At 48.9% G+C, this 13971-nt stretch overlaps 1 protein-coding gene across 5 annotated transcripts in view; it reads left to right on the top strand.

The window, feature by feature from the left end:
- Nucleotides 1-13761, top strand: part of IRF2 (interferon regulatory factor 2) — an 82886-nt gene extending 69125 nt beyond the window's left edge. For 4 of the 5 annotated variants that reach the window (XM_080796251.1, XM_080796254.1, XM_080796253.1 and 1 more), the window contains exons 7-9: nt 3698-3862; nt 11034-11080; nt 12379-13761. In XM_080796251.1, coding sequence (XP_080652377.1) covers nt 3698-3862; nt 11034-11080; nt 12379-12687 — 521 coding nt within the window. In that variant the 3' untranslated portion in view covers nt 12688-13761. The remainder of the gene's footprint in view (nt 1-3697; nt 3863-11033; nt 11081-12378) is intronic. The other variant, XM_080796255.1, reaches the window with a different exon arrangement.
- Nucleotides 13762-13971: the final 210 nt, after the last annotated feature.

Raw genomic sequence — 13971 nt, 5'->3', positions numbered from 1 at the left:
TCTCCCCCCCGAAACATTTCCTCCCCTTCCCCCCAGTTTCTGGCTACTATGGCCCCCTCTGTTTCCACCACTTCCTCTAGGTTCTGAAAAGCCCCCTTGCCAGAAGTCTTGAAATTCACTAGGAAGCTTTCATCGTCACACGTGTCTTCATATGGCTGTGACTTCCCACGGGACTTGGGCTCGGGTCGGTCTGTTGAGCAGAGCTTCGTGGGCTGCTTGAGGCGGAGGCCGTGAGCCTGTGCTGGGACTTGGTATAGAAAGTTCTAATCCCACTTTTCAACTCTGAGGAGCCGCGGCTTGGTTGGGAGATGAGGCACACAAGTAAAAAGTTACAGGGAGAGATACAGAATTAACTTGCGATGAGGCAGAAAGTCAAGAAGTGGGACAAGGTTGTGTCATGTTGTAGTTTCAGCCGAGCACTGGGGACAGTGAGGGAGAGGCGCTCCGGAAGGAGAAGTCCTTCTGTTCTGGGGTGGTCAGGAGAAGGCTCCAGAAAGCAGAGGCATTCTGAATACTGCCTGTTGCTCAACGCCCCCCCGCCCCGCCCCCACCGCCCACTTCCAGCCCATGTGCTCCTACCTCAGTGAAGCCTCTTGAGTCCTCAGACTGGAAAAAAATACTCCACTTTCTCAACTCTTTTCATGTGGCCTTTCCCTGGCCCCCTTCCCTTCTGCTGCTTTTCACAACTGTCCTAAACTTAACTTCTAGAGTATTCTGTGCTGGCTCAGAGCCCCACCAGAGTTCTGACAAACCACGCCCTTGACTGGGTTGATGGTGCGCTGCCCCTCCTCATACTTGACAACAATGTCCCTCACAAAGTAGGTGCTCAGTAAATCTCCCGTGAGTTGAACGACTGGCTGAGTTGGGCACTGTGGGGAGCAGCAGTGAGGGAGAGACTTCCTGGTCAGAGCGAGGGGCTGTGAGAATAGAAGACATTCGAGTTGCTGCCGTTATGTGTTCTCCCGGCTCGCTTACGGTCTACTTGGAATGACAGGGCAAAAGAGAAGTGAATTTTAGGGGGTTGCAAGTGAGAGCGGCTTTGATTTAAATCGAGTTTATAGAAGACCTCAGTCGCCTCAGTGGGCAGCGTGTCGCTTGTCACCAGGCCCTCCTCAGACACACGCATGCACACCCTGTTTGCTTTCTGTCCGCCAGCTGCTTTTAGGACTTGGGAAATCTTGTTTTCCTGCCATTTTATCTTCCATGGGAGAAGAGGCAGAAGAGACTCGAGAGAGGTCAGTGTCTGCGCTCAGTCTGGGTCTGGCGAACAGCATAACTGATGCTCTTCGTGTTCAAGTAGGGTAGTCTAAGGGATAAAATAAGAATTTGGGAGACTACCTGCTGCTTATAGCCTGCCTGCCTTTTCTTTAGTTGTATCCCCTCCAGGAGAACCTGAACAACACTCCATTTCCCTTCCTCTCTGAGGAAGTGCTGCGGCTCTGTGGACGGTTAGCACATCCCCACATCTCCTTCCCCCAGCCTCTTGGGTGCCTTCCCTCTCCTCATTCCAGAACCCGAGAATTCTCACTCCCCTCTCAAGGCTTCTCTGAATAGAATCAGGTCATGTTCTCTCTACCTCGTGCTAGTCATTTCATCTCTCTCCAAAAAGCAATTAAAACAGGAACTCATTTATACACAAAAATACTGGAGCAATTAAAATACTGAGTGGTTAAGACAAGAACTTGTCCACGATGGCAAACTTCTCAAGAAGATAGGGACATGGTGGCCTTTTAGCCTAACCTGATGGTCAAGAAAACGGGAGGGATGGGGAACCCTGCTCAGGACCTGAGCTGTGTGACTTTGGGGAAGTTAATCCACCTCTCTGTGCCTGAGCTTCTTCATTGATAAAAGGATTAGGACAGCTTTCCTGTCATTCTCAGGGGTGGAAATGTTAAAATAACTTCCACAGGCCCCAGTAAAATGGTGATTATGGTGGCAAAGTATTTTGAGGCCCTTGGGGAAACATTGTGATTGCTTTGTTGTTTCCATTTGTTTATTGGTGCCAGTTTTCAAGGGTATTTCATTCCGTCAGTTGCCAACGGAACTATAAGTTCAGTTCTGTTTAAAAGTAGGGGAGGGCATTGGGGGCTTTCAGATTAACACGACAGTGAGATACCACTACAGTGAAAACTCTGAGAGGTTTCAGAGTAGCCGAAGTAGGAAAATAGTGACCAGACCAAAAGCTGGTGAGAACGTGCGTGACTCGGGTCATCCATACATTGCTGGGAACGTGAAACAGTGTAGCCACGCCAAGCAATAGTCTGGCGGTTTCTTATAAAAGGAAATGTGAAGTTACCATGTGATCTAGCACTCTTGGGCCTTGATCCCAGAGAAATGGAAACTTACATTTATACAAAACCCATACACCCATGTTCTTGGCAGCCTTATTTGTAATAGCCAAAGAATCGAAATGACCCGGAAGACCATCAATGAGCTGACTAGTTAAACAGACTGTGGTATATCCACACTGGGGAATATTACTCAGCCGTGGAAAGGAACCAACTATTAATATGCACTACACAGTGGCGGAGATGAATTTTCAGTGAATTAGGCAGAGTGAAAAAAGCTGCTCTCTCAAGGTTGCTGGGGGAGCTCATTTATGAAACATCCTTGAAAGGACAACAATTATGGAACTGGGGAACAGATGAGTGGATGTCAGGGGTTGGAGACGGTGGGGAGGAGAGGCTGACGGAAGGTGGGTATAGGTGATGCTTGTGATGATGGATCTGTTTTGAATTTTGACCGTGCTGGTGAACACATGAGATGACATATGTGATCAAATGGCATAAAACTAACTACACACACACACACACACACACACACACACACACACACACACAGGAGTACGAGTGAGACTGGGCAAATCTGAACAAAATGTGTAGAATGTTATCAGTGTCAGTACCCTGATGCTGTGCTAGAGTTTTCCAAGATGTTTCCATTGGAGGAAACTGGATGAAGGGCACCCAGGATCTGTCTCTATTATTTCTTCCAACTGTATGTGAATCTACAACGAACTCAGACTAAAAAGTTTAATTAACACAAAGTTGAGGCAGGATTCAGAACCAGAGTGGTGGGAATTCATCTTCTCAGTGTCCTAGTTAGTGGGTGTGAGGCTCGGGCAAGCATTCTGGCCCATTGTCTGGTATTTCCTCCCCCAGTTACGTTGCCTGGAGGATAGGAAAGGGCTGGGAGCATGAACAGAGCCCTGACAGCTGGAAATGATACAATAGAGTGCATTCTGGTGGTCCTTTCTCCTTAGTAAGATTTGATTTTGTCTCTCTGGACCCAGGACCTGGCACACAGCACAGCAGCTTCCTTCAGAACAAGAGCAGAGGACAGAAATGGGTCAAGTTCACAGCGCTGTCTGTCTGGCCTTAGGGCTAGTTCTGGGTGCAGCCTCTGGTCCCGCAGGCTTGGCTATGACCGTATTGAGTTTGGGACATTGCCACATGTAAGCACCATGGGCCAACATGCTGGAAATGGCCCCGGGGAGCCAGGTTCCTGGCAAAGCTGTTTCTCCGCAGATATTAACCCAAAGCTAAGGCAGGGTTCTTCAGTTTCATGGCCGATGATGTATGGTGACTGAGAATTTGATTCCTGACTCTTCAACTCTTTGGGGAAAGGTTGTCTTTCTTGAGAGTGCCTGCTGGCGTGGGGAGTCAGGCATCAGTGCATTATGGCTGTCTTGTCTTTGAAGTTGTAGGACAGTCACACCTGGACAGCAACATCGAGGATCAAGAGATTGTCGCTAATCCTCCGGACATCTGCCAGGTTGTAGAGGTGACCACCGAGAGTGACGAACAGCCGGTCAGCATGAGTGAGCTCTACCCTCTGCAGATTTCCCCTGTGTCTTCCTATGCAGGTAAGAGGGTCGGAGGGAACCTTTAGAGCTGAGCAAGGTTCCGGGGTGGGGGGCAGCCCCTCCCGTGGGGCCAACCGCTTCACCACACAGCAAAGAACCTTTCCTCCATCCTGGGAATTATTCTTGCTTTATTTTCTCCACGAACATCTTCTTGGGTACTTGTGTTCTCAGAAGACTACAGGCACGGCATTTCTTGACTCGATCACTCATAACGTTTTCATGCAAGACTAACAATTTTTCTTTGGAGAAGTGGCTCATCGATGTCTATTTTATTTGCATAAATTATCAGAAATCCAGAAGGGTGTTTTCAGTGGCATCTGAGTTGGCCCAAGCTGGATAGAACCTCGAAGACCATTCCACAGCTCCCTCAGAATTTTTGGGAGTGAAGGCATGTGTCCTAGGTCACGTGGCCAGTGAGTGTTTGGGTCAGGACTTGAACTCAGCCTTGAGACCCGGAGCCTCATTCCATCCCACCGTGTATACTAGTTCCCACTTATTTCCCCCTTCTCTTTCAATTCAGTGCGGCTTCTCATCAGGCCAGGTACCTGGGCCCGGCTCTGATTCCCCGGGGAAGGACCACATAAAGACCCAAAAATCGACCCAGGCAGTCCTAGGATTAGAACTGGACTCAGGCGGCTCTTGCATTTTCGCAGAACAGAGCGGTGGCTCCCTTGTCTACCACCATTACGTCATCTTACGCTCTCCCACAATCTCCGCTTCATTTTCTGGGGACTCGATTATAATTAGAAATATAAATTCTGAGTCAGTGTTACTGCTTGCAAACATTGAAAATAGAAAACAGAGGCCCTGTCCCCAGGAACTGTAGTCAGCTCTCTTACACGTTCAGGAATCTTCCCAGTGTCCATTACGTGCCTCCAGACAGTGTCCTTCAGTTTGGGTGCCCCTCCGGTGGCTGGCACACAGTCAGTATTAGAATTAGTTTGCTTCAAATGAGAGGGTCTTCGTGAATTGTCAGCCACGGACCTAACCTTCAATTTTCTGAACACCAACTTTCTATATTTTTAGCTGATTTTTAAAAAATTGCGGTTAAATGGGCATAGCCCAGAATTTGCCATTTTCGCTATTTTTAAGGGCACATTTTGGTGGCAGTAAGTGCATTCGCCTTGTTGTGCAACCATGACCACCATCCGGCTCCTGAACTTTCTCATCTTAACAACTAAAGCTCTGTCCCCGTGAAACACCAATTCCCCCCCCTCCTCCCCCTACCTTCTGGCAACTCCCCGCTCTACTTTCTGCTTCCATGAATTTGGCTACTCTGGGTAAGTCACGGAAGTGGAATCATACCATGCTTGTCCTTTGGTGATGGGCTGATTCTGCCTAAGGTCGTCAAGATCCTGACTTTCTTCTATGCCTAGAACGTAGAAGGAACGTGAGAGCGACTCTTGGCTACAGGAAGCCTTTAATCTGTCAAACAAGATAAGCTGGTCGCAGGTTGTTTGGTCATCACATTTTGAGCCCCTACCTGTTTAAGATCCTTGATGGTCTTTGCTAAGATATAAACTCCTATTTGCTGCAGGGTTGTGGTGCCCTGGGAGCTGTGCCCCATCAGCCTGGGTATCATCACTAATCCCTCTTTAAAGATCAGGGAACTAAGGCCGGTGTGGGTAAGGCAGCATGTCGGGAGAGGAACGGTGATACTCCCTACGTGTCGCTGGTACCAGAAGCCTGTGCTCAACCCTTCCCCGGTAACCCTTCCCCAGACACGTGCACAGGGCTCTGTGGTGCAGAACGCGTCCTCGTCCTCCATCTCCGGGACCCGCCAAAGGGGCCAGAGTAGCATGTTTATGCTTTCGTTTTACAGTTGAGATAACACTGGGCTACTTTGCTTACTTTGCACAGCTATGGCTGGAAACGTGTGACTTTCTCCTCCAGGGTGCTGCTGTGGGCATTATTCCAACCCATGTGGCTGTTTCAAATTTTTGCAAGGGTTGGAGCTTCAGAACCAACTTCTCTGTGTATCTGTCAGAGCCTTCCTGAAGCCTTCTGGAGGCTTCTGCAAAGACGTCGTCTTGCTGTTCTGCCCTCAGTGGCATTTTGCCTCAGCAGAAGAATCCCAGGAACAGCTGAGCCGTGCAGAGAGAGAGGAAAATTTCATTACCCTTTTCAGGACATTTGCATAGATTAGAAAAGAAGGATCGCAGTGCCAGCCTGGCGGGCAGCAGGAGTTTTGTCGGCGGAGGCTGGCTCTTCAGTCTGGCCTTTAGTTCTCTCCCTTGTTTTCATTGTCTCAATTCTCCAGAACCTTCTGGAGTGAGGCTTATTGGTTGGAGCCAAGATGTTTCATCGCTGCTGCTTTTCCAGAGCTTACAAACCCGAAGTTTACCTGTTGGGGACCGTGGCCGGTTGAGGTCTTTTGGTCGAGGAACTTGACAGCGTTCTGCTGGGAAAGGCAGCTTTTGGGTTGTCATTCACCCCTCTTACTGCTTGTCTGGTTTTTTGTTTTTGTTTTTTGGTTTGTGTTGTTGTTGTTTGTTTTTGTGTGTGTGTGTGTGTGGTTTTGTGTGTGTGTGTGTGTGAGATAAGTTTCCTTTGTTTGGACTGAAATTCAACTGAATTTCAACTTCCTCTCACCATTTCATTCACTTGCTTAGGAAATGGTATTTGGAGGCTGTTGTTTGCGATTTTTTTTTTTTTTTTTTTTACCCTTACTGATCACTGAAGTATAATCCAGTAGTATTACAAAACCACGGTCTGGGGGCACTTGGGTGGCTCAGTGGGTTAAAGCCTCTGCTTTCAGCTCAGGTCATGATCCCAGGGTCCTGGGATCGAGCCCCGTGTCGGGCTCCCTGTTCAGCACGGAGCCTGCTTCCCTTCCTCTCTCTCTGCCTGCCTCTCTGCCTACTTGTGATCTCTGTCTGTCAAATAAGTAAATAAAATCTTTTAAAAAAAAATTTAAAAAAAAACAAACCACGGTCTGTTTTGCAAGTCCATCTTCTCTATGGTCTAAGTGGTGAGCAAGAAAAGAGGAGGTTTCCTTGAGTGGAGGTACTTGCATGGGATGTTTTAAGACAATATAAGATTCTCATTGGATTATTAGAACTTTCATGCTGCCGAGAGATATCCCAGAGCCCAGTCTTGGGAAACTCCGGAGGACAGTCATTTTCTATTTCAAGGTCTTCTGTATGGTGGTCTCTTGCCTGATGTGTGTATGACCCCAAGATTTTACTAGATTATTGATGGTTTAATAAAAGAAAGCCATAGGAGGGTTTTACGGAGGGCTGGGCGAGGGAATGGAGAAGAGAGTGTAGTAGAAAGGATTAATTGGTTGTCACCGAGAGAGTGCAGATTGCCTCTTGACCAGAAACTAACAATGAAGACTTTGGGTCCCCATAGAAACCAGAGTCCGCTTGCCTTTTGCTGGGTGGGGCAAAGGTGAAAGTGCTCTGAAACGAAGAAGCCTCTGATTTGGACCTTTTGATTGAACTTTTTAGTGAGTTGAGGAAAAGGACCGAGGGAGAGGAATCCTCGCCAGTCTTATTAGTGAAACTTGTTGAACAAGAGCCTTCCAGCAAATGTACCAGGATGTCAGAATGCAAAAAAGGCTTTTACACTAAGCCTCCTGTCTCCCTCCCCAGAATGTTCCTGAGGTGGTTGAACAGTCAAAACGGGGCTGAAGGGGCGTGTGAAGCGAAGACTAGTGTCTCCCTAGAACGACAGCTCTGGAAGAAGGATCTCTGAGATCAGCCTGTCCCAGGGTTGATCCCCTTCCCTCTCACCAGTCACTTTCAGGGACACTGGGACCACAGTGTTAAAACGGAGCTACTCGTGTACCTGTTACAGGTACTCAACATACCTGCTTTTCTGCTTAGTCATGCCACACTACGGAAGCAACTGCAGTTTCTTTTTATTCCATTGTATTCACCACCAATTAAAAAAAAAAAACAGATCTAAACTCTTCAAAAGGGAAAATGAAATAATAGTGCACACTGATACTCGGCGGTGGCCTTGACCTGGACGTAGCAGCTGCGGTGAACGCATGCGCGATATAGGAAGGGATGTTGAGTACAGCGACAGTGAAGGAGAGCCAGAGAAACTGAGGAACACGGGTCTGTGCATGCCCAGCAAAGCCCCGGAGCCAGTGGTGTCGGGGCAGCTGTGAGAGCCAGGCTTACTCCAGAGAGAAGGCTCTCGAGTCGTCAGGCTGGAGCTTGAGGCATCTCGGGCTCCTGGGGGAAAGGCACGCAGGGCCATGGTTTTAAGCAATGAAAGCTGGAAATCTCAGCTTGCTTATATGGAGCGCCTTCTGAGTCACTCCAGAAGCAGGTGATCTTAATTTAGAAGGCATGCTCTTGACGAACATTTGCATTAGCCGAAAATGTCAGTTCAGAACATGTATGTCTTTTTTTGTCACAGACTGGTTCCCTGAAGCTTTGAAAACTGGGTCCTTAAGGGCAGTGAGCATGCCGGTCATGTTCATGGTCTCTGCGGGGTCTTACCAAGGAGTCTGCCCGGGCTCTGCCTTCCGCCTCCTCCCGCAGCTGAGACTGGGGCTGGGGCTGGATCCCAGAACTTTGGTGGTAAATGCTCATTTCCACGGATTTCCAGCTGTCCCTGCCCCGCCCCCCCAACCTTGTCTGTTGGCGTCTGTTTGTTGCTATTCAAAGGGGGAAAAGGAACAGAAGATGACGGTATTTATGGAAGGTAATTAGGAGCAAAAAGGGTCTAGACATGCATGGGAGGAAGAGGAACCCTGGCTTTAGGGCACAGAGAGAGCTAAGCATAAAAATGGAAAGGGGATCTTGAAATTTCAGCCGGGGTGGCAGGAGCGCGGCGGGAAGCGGAGCTGTTGTGTTCTGTGTCCGGGGCCCTGGAGTCGGACGTGCAGTTTTGTTTTCTGTCCTCCGTGCTGACTCAGGCCACAGCTCTGGCAGGATTTTCAACATCTCTGTTCCTCATTCTTCCTGGGAGTGGCCATACTGATTGCTGCCTCTGTGGGATACTGGGCCAGCACGAGGGTTAGGGGAGCAGGGTTTCTACCTTGCTGTGTGCTTGGCTGCTGTCGTCCGTCAGCATGGTCATGGCCATGGTCAGCTGAGACGAAGCCTTCTCCAGGCGGCTGTTGCTCCCAGCTAGGGAGGCTTTGGGGAGGTCTGAGGAGAGGCGAGGCCAGGCCCGTGCTCTGGTTTCTCCCAGTCGGCCCTCGGAGGTCACTCATGCCCAGGGGACATCCCTGGAGAGTGGCTCAGGATGGTCAGCATTCTTGTTTACATTGTTGAAGGGATGACCCTGGGGCTCACTTTGGCCATTTGTTCTTTAACCTTTAAGTCCTATGGAGCTAGTGCTCTGAATGGTCGAAAAGGCTCTGTCTGGGCCGAGGCGTCTGGTCCCTACTGTGCCACCAGCCAGATGGGAGCCTAGAGCTCAGCCGCTCCATAGGTTTGGGACAGAAGGAGGTAGAATGTGCTAGAGCACCTGAGCTCTTCTGCATGAGGGGCAGGGGTGGCGGTAGGAGCTGCTTCCCACTGAGGATCTCTGCAGGGGCACAGCCCGGGCCCCCAGCTCTCTATAAACGTTCCCCGTGATGCTCTCTGTAGGCCCTGTCTGCAGAGGAAGGACCCAGACTCAGGGATTGCTAAGGCTCAGTGTATTTCTCCACCCTCTGTGCTTTCATTTCCCACTGCCGTAGACACTGAAGAGCTGCCCACCATCAATTTTTTATTTAAAGAAATGACAAGTATTTTATTTTAAAAAAATAAAAATTTTAACTTAAGAAATTTTTCTATTTAAAAAAAATCTTGTATTATATGTACAGATGATGTGTAATCACTAGCTATTGACTTTGACTCTGTTCATCTAGCCTGTTGTGCAAAGCCAACGTTGAGCAAGGCTGATGAGCTCAGGACGAAGGCGTGCGGTCGCTCATTGAGTGTACGCTGTGGGCCAGGCCCTGTGCTCGGCCTTTTCCCACACATCCTCCCACAGATTCATCACTCAGTCCTCTCTGGAAGATGTTCATACTCGCATCTTACAGATGAGCAAGCTACACTCTGTGGAGTCAGGGAAGCTGTTCTGTGTCTCGCAGCTGGCACACTGGCTCAGGATGATAAGCGAATTAGTTATCTGTTGCTGCGTCACAACATAACCAGAAACTCTGTGGCTTCAGACAACACACATTTATGATCCCAGCCCAGCTCCTGAGGGTCGGGAGTGCAGGCATGGCTGAGCGGGGTTCTCTGCTCAGCCCACTGCATACACAGACCTGTGGTCAAGGTGCGGTCTGGGGCTGCTAGCTTGTCTGAGGGCAAAATGGTGGGGAGGAGATCTACTTCTAAGCCCACATGATTTGGGGTGGAACGCAGGTGTGGGTTGTCCAACTGGGAACCTTGGTTCCTTGCCAGCCGTCAGTCAGAAGCAGCTCTTAGTTGTTTTTTGTCATGCAAACCTTCCCAACATGGCTCCTTGTTTCCTCAAAGCCAGCAAGGGAGAAAGTCTCCTCACGAGACAGGGCTCAGTTACTTAATGTAACATCCCATCGCTCGCTGTGTTCTGTTGCTTCAAAGCGAGTCACGGTCCCAGCTACATTCTAGAGGAGGGAGCCCCAACAAGCGAGTAGATACCAGGAGAGGAGGATCATGGGAGCCCCCAGAATCTGTCCACCACGGTAACCTGGGTGGAAGAGGCAACTTTATAAACCCAAGATAGAAGTATGAAAGGGATATGAGGTAAAGGGGGGGAGGGATCCAAGTAAGTGGGGGTGATCCAGGAAGGCTCAGAGTCAGGACTGAAGTAAAGTGTGAGAAAGCACACGTAGCGTGGATAGAGCAGCCCTGAGGAAAGGGGGTGATGTGGATGCAGGACTGAACAGGTCCCAGGAAGCAGAGAGCGGATTGGCACCGCGGGGGCCAACACCCCAATGCTGGGAGGTAGCGGCTGTGAGAAGACATAGCCTGGCCCTCGGAGAGGGAGCGACCCCCGACTCTAAAACCTTTCTTCAACGAACCGCCAAAATCAGAGAAATAAAATCCGCTCTAGCATCCCCCAAGTACAAGTGTTTATTGAGCCTCACAAAGGGGGTGAAGGTCATGAGTTCACTGACCCATTTCTCTTTTTGAAAAAAAGAAGTGTGGATATATTTTTTAAACACTGCCTGAGCGTCACCACGGTTTGAGCGGCAGGAATGATGGCCCTGTGTTTTTCTCTCTGTGAACAGAAAGCGAAACTACCGATAGTGTGCCCAGTGATGAAGAGAGCGTCGAGGTAAGCATGGCGGCCACCCCTTGGCTCCAACAGACACTGTGGGAAAGTGTCCTCCCCCCCAACACTTCGGGTTCCCTGGTGTTGGTTACGTTTCTCTACATCCGATCATGGGTTCTATTGGAAGAGTTTGTGTTGTGGGGGGTGTTATCAAATACACATAACATGAATATTGACCATACTTTTGGATTTTGAATTCTACATTTAAGCTTTGGGGGCTGAATGGGAGGAGAGACAGTAAAGTGTTCCTTTTAGGAAAAGAGGCTATGACGGCAGGAAATGGAGACTGAAGTGAGGCCATTGTTGATATTGTTGATATTCTCACCACTGTACACATCCTGATTCACCAGCAGAAACAGAAGGGCTGAGTGGCCAACATCAGTGACCGGAAGGCACCATCAGAAAGGGCTCAGCAAAAATAGCTCCACGTGGACCTGGGGTCCCCTCCCTCGGTGGTCCGTGCCCAGAGGCTAGGTGTGTGTTCCGTCTGGATTCAGAGTCTCCTGCTTCCCATTCCTCTGCTCCAGGCTGGGCTCACACAATGGCAGGAAATGGCTCTAACTGCCTGCTTCGTGTCTGGGTTTGAGAGAGAGAGAGAGAGAGACTGACTGATGGTTGTTTCAGTTCGTGATTTCCCGGTGTACTAAACACTTCAAGTGGAGTCCAGGAACTCTGAAAAGACAGGAAGTGTAGCTGCTCACAGACATTCCAACCCTGTTTCTTCCAGGTCAGAAATTCCAACTCCCTCTTTGAGTGAAGTCACCCCCGAGACCCCCTGTTTGCTTGGCACGTTGGAGCTCTAAATCCGTACCCGTTTGAACACGGTGGGAAGGCATTTGCCCTCCGAGTTCCTCCTCACTTCCCTTTCTCTGAAAGCACAGATTGACTCAAAAGACTGGACTGGGCCATGAGTGAGGAAGCAAGACTCTATGGCAGACCAGCCAGGATGACCAGGCTGATCAGGCTGGGGGGCCAGAGGAGAGGGAACCAGAAACCAACGTGCTGCCTTGTTTTCCTGCCTTCATAGAACTGTTTTGCCTATTTTTCTGGGAGGTAGCAAATGGGAATTGATAAAAAGGGAAGAGAAACCATTGTCTGGGATGTGAGCCGCTGGGTGTGGGTCTCAGTTGAGGGACATCAAGTCGCTAAGCTTCTGTTCATTCCACGCCTCTTAAGAAACTCAGTTAACACACCAACATGTGGGAACAAGGGGGTTTCTTTTCTTTTCTTTTTCTTTTTTTTAAGCCATTCGATAGAAGGCAAAGGAAAAAAATATGTCTCTTGATTCTTTTCTTTGAAAGGGACGACCACACTGGCGGAAGAGGAACATTGAAGGCAAACAGTACCTCAGCAACATGGGGACACGAAGCACCTACCTGCTGCCCAGCATGGCGACCTTCGTGACTTCCAACAAACCTGACCTCCAGGTCACCATCAAAGAGGAGAGCTGTCCGGTGCCTTACAACAGCTCGTGGCCCACTCTACCAGACCTCCCCCTCCCTCCCTCTGTGACCCCAGCGCCCAGCAGCAGTCGGCCGGACCGGGAGACTCGGGCCAGCGTCATCAAGAAGACGTCGGATATCACCCAGGCCCGCGTCAAGAGCTGTTAGGCCTTCGACTTCCCCCAGTGGTTGTTGGGATTTCTTGGCTTTGTTTTGTTGTTTGTTTGTATTTTATTTTTTTCCTCTCTGACGCCTATTTTAGACAAATCTAAGGGAAAAAGCCTTGACAATAGAACATTGATTGCTGTGTCCAACTCCAGTACTGGGGCTTCTCTTAACTCAGGACTCCAGCCCATTGGTAGACGCGTATCTCTAGAGCCTGCTGGATCTCCCAGGGCTGCTCCCTCAAGTTCAAGGACGTCATAGGACCAACACTCACACGGGCGGCGAGGTGCTGCATTGCCTGCGGTCAAGGCCAGCATGGTGGAGTGGATGCCTCAGAATGGATGAGAAAATGTGAACTAGCTGGAATTTTTTATTCTTGTGAATATGTACATAGGGCAGTACTAGCGACGCGGCCGTCTGCTTCTGCACCTTATCTTAAAGCACTTACAGATAGACCTTCTTCTTGTGACCTTGCTCTATTTCTCAGCACATTCAGCGCCCCCCTCCCCCCCTCCCCCCCACGGCCCTTTGTCCCGCTTCCCGGCCCATCCCATCCAGTTCCTTTCCTCCTTTTCCTCCCCGCAAAGGCTGTGTTCCACATCCCTGAGGAGGAGGAGAAGAAGAAAAGGAGCTTCTCCACGGAGATCCCATTTTTAAGACTGCTTTAAAAGAAAAAAAAAAAAAGAAAGAAAGAAAGAAAAAGAAAATCTAATCTGCTGTGCTTGAATGCCACGCGGTACAAAGGAAAACTATCATGGAGATATTATGCAAATTCCCAGATTTGAAGACGAAAATATTCTAATTCTAACCAGAGCAAGCTTTTTTATTTTTTATACAGGGGAATATTTTATTCAAGGTAAAATTCTAAAGAAAATATAATTGTTTTTTATCTTTTCTACAGCAAATTTATAATTTTAAGATTTCCTTTTCTTGTTTATCAGCAGTTGTTATTACATCCTTGTGGCACATTTTTTTTTTAATTTTGTAAAGGTGAAAAAGCTTTTATGAGCTCATGTAGCAATCAAATTATCCTGTGGATTGATAATAAATGAATATGATATATAGTTAAATTTTTAATGGGCATCATGCCTGACTTTGTGTCTGCTTGAGAGTACCACCATGGGACGGGGGTGGCAAAGCGTCAGTGCTTCTTGGGGATCAAAACTTTCTCCCGTTTCAACCACAAGAAGCCCTGAAAGGGTCCTGACTACGAAGATCAAATAGCCTCCTGTTTCGAGTGTTCGCCCCGAGCCAGGTGCTCGGCTGGACGTTTGGATGAGCTACCTT

Source organism: Martes martes (genome assembly GCF_963455335.1).
Source record: "Martes martes genome assembly, chromosome: 2".
Classification (NCBI taxonomy): Eukaryota; Metazoa; Chordata; class Mammalia; order Carnivora; family Mustelidae; genus Martes; species Martes martes.
The sequence above is the reverse complement of the archived record's forward strand: the minus strand, read 5'-3'. Positions and strand labels throughout refer to the sequence as shown.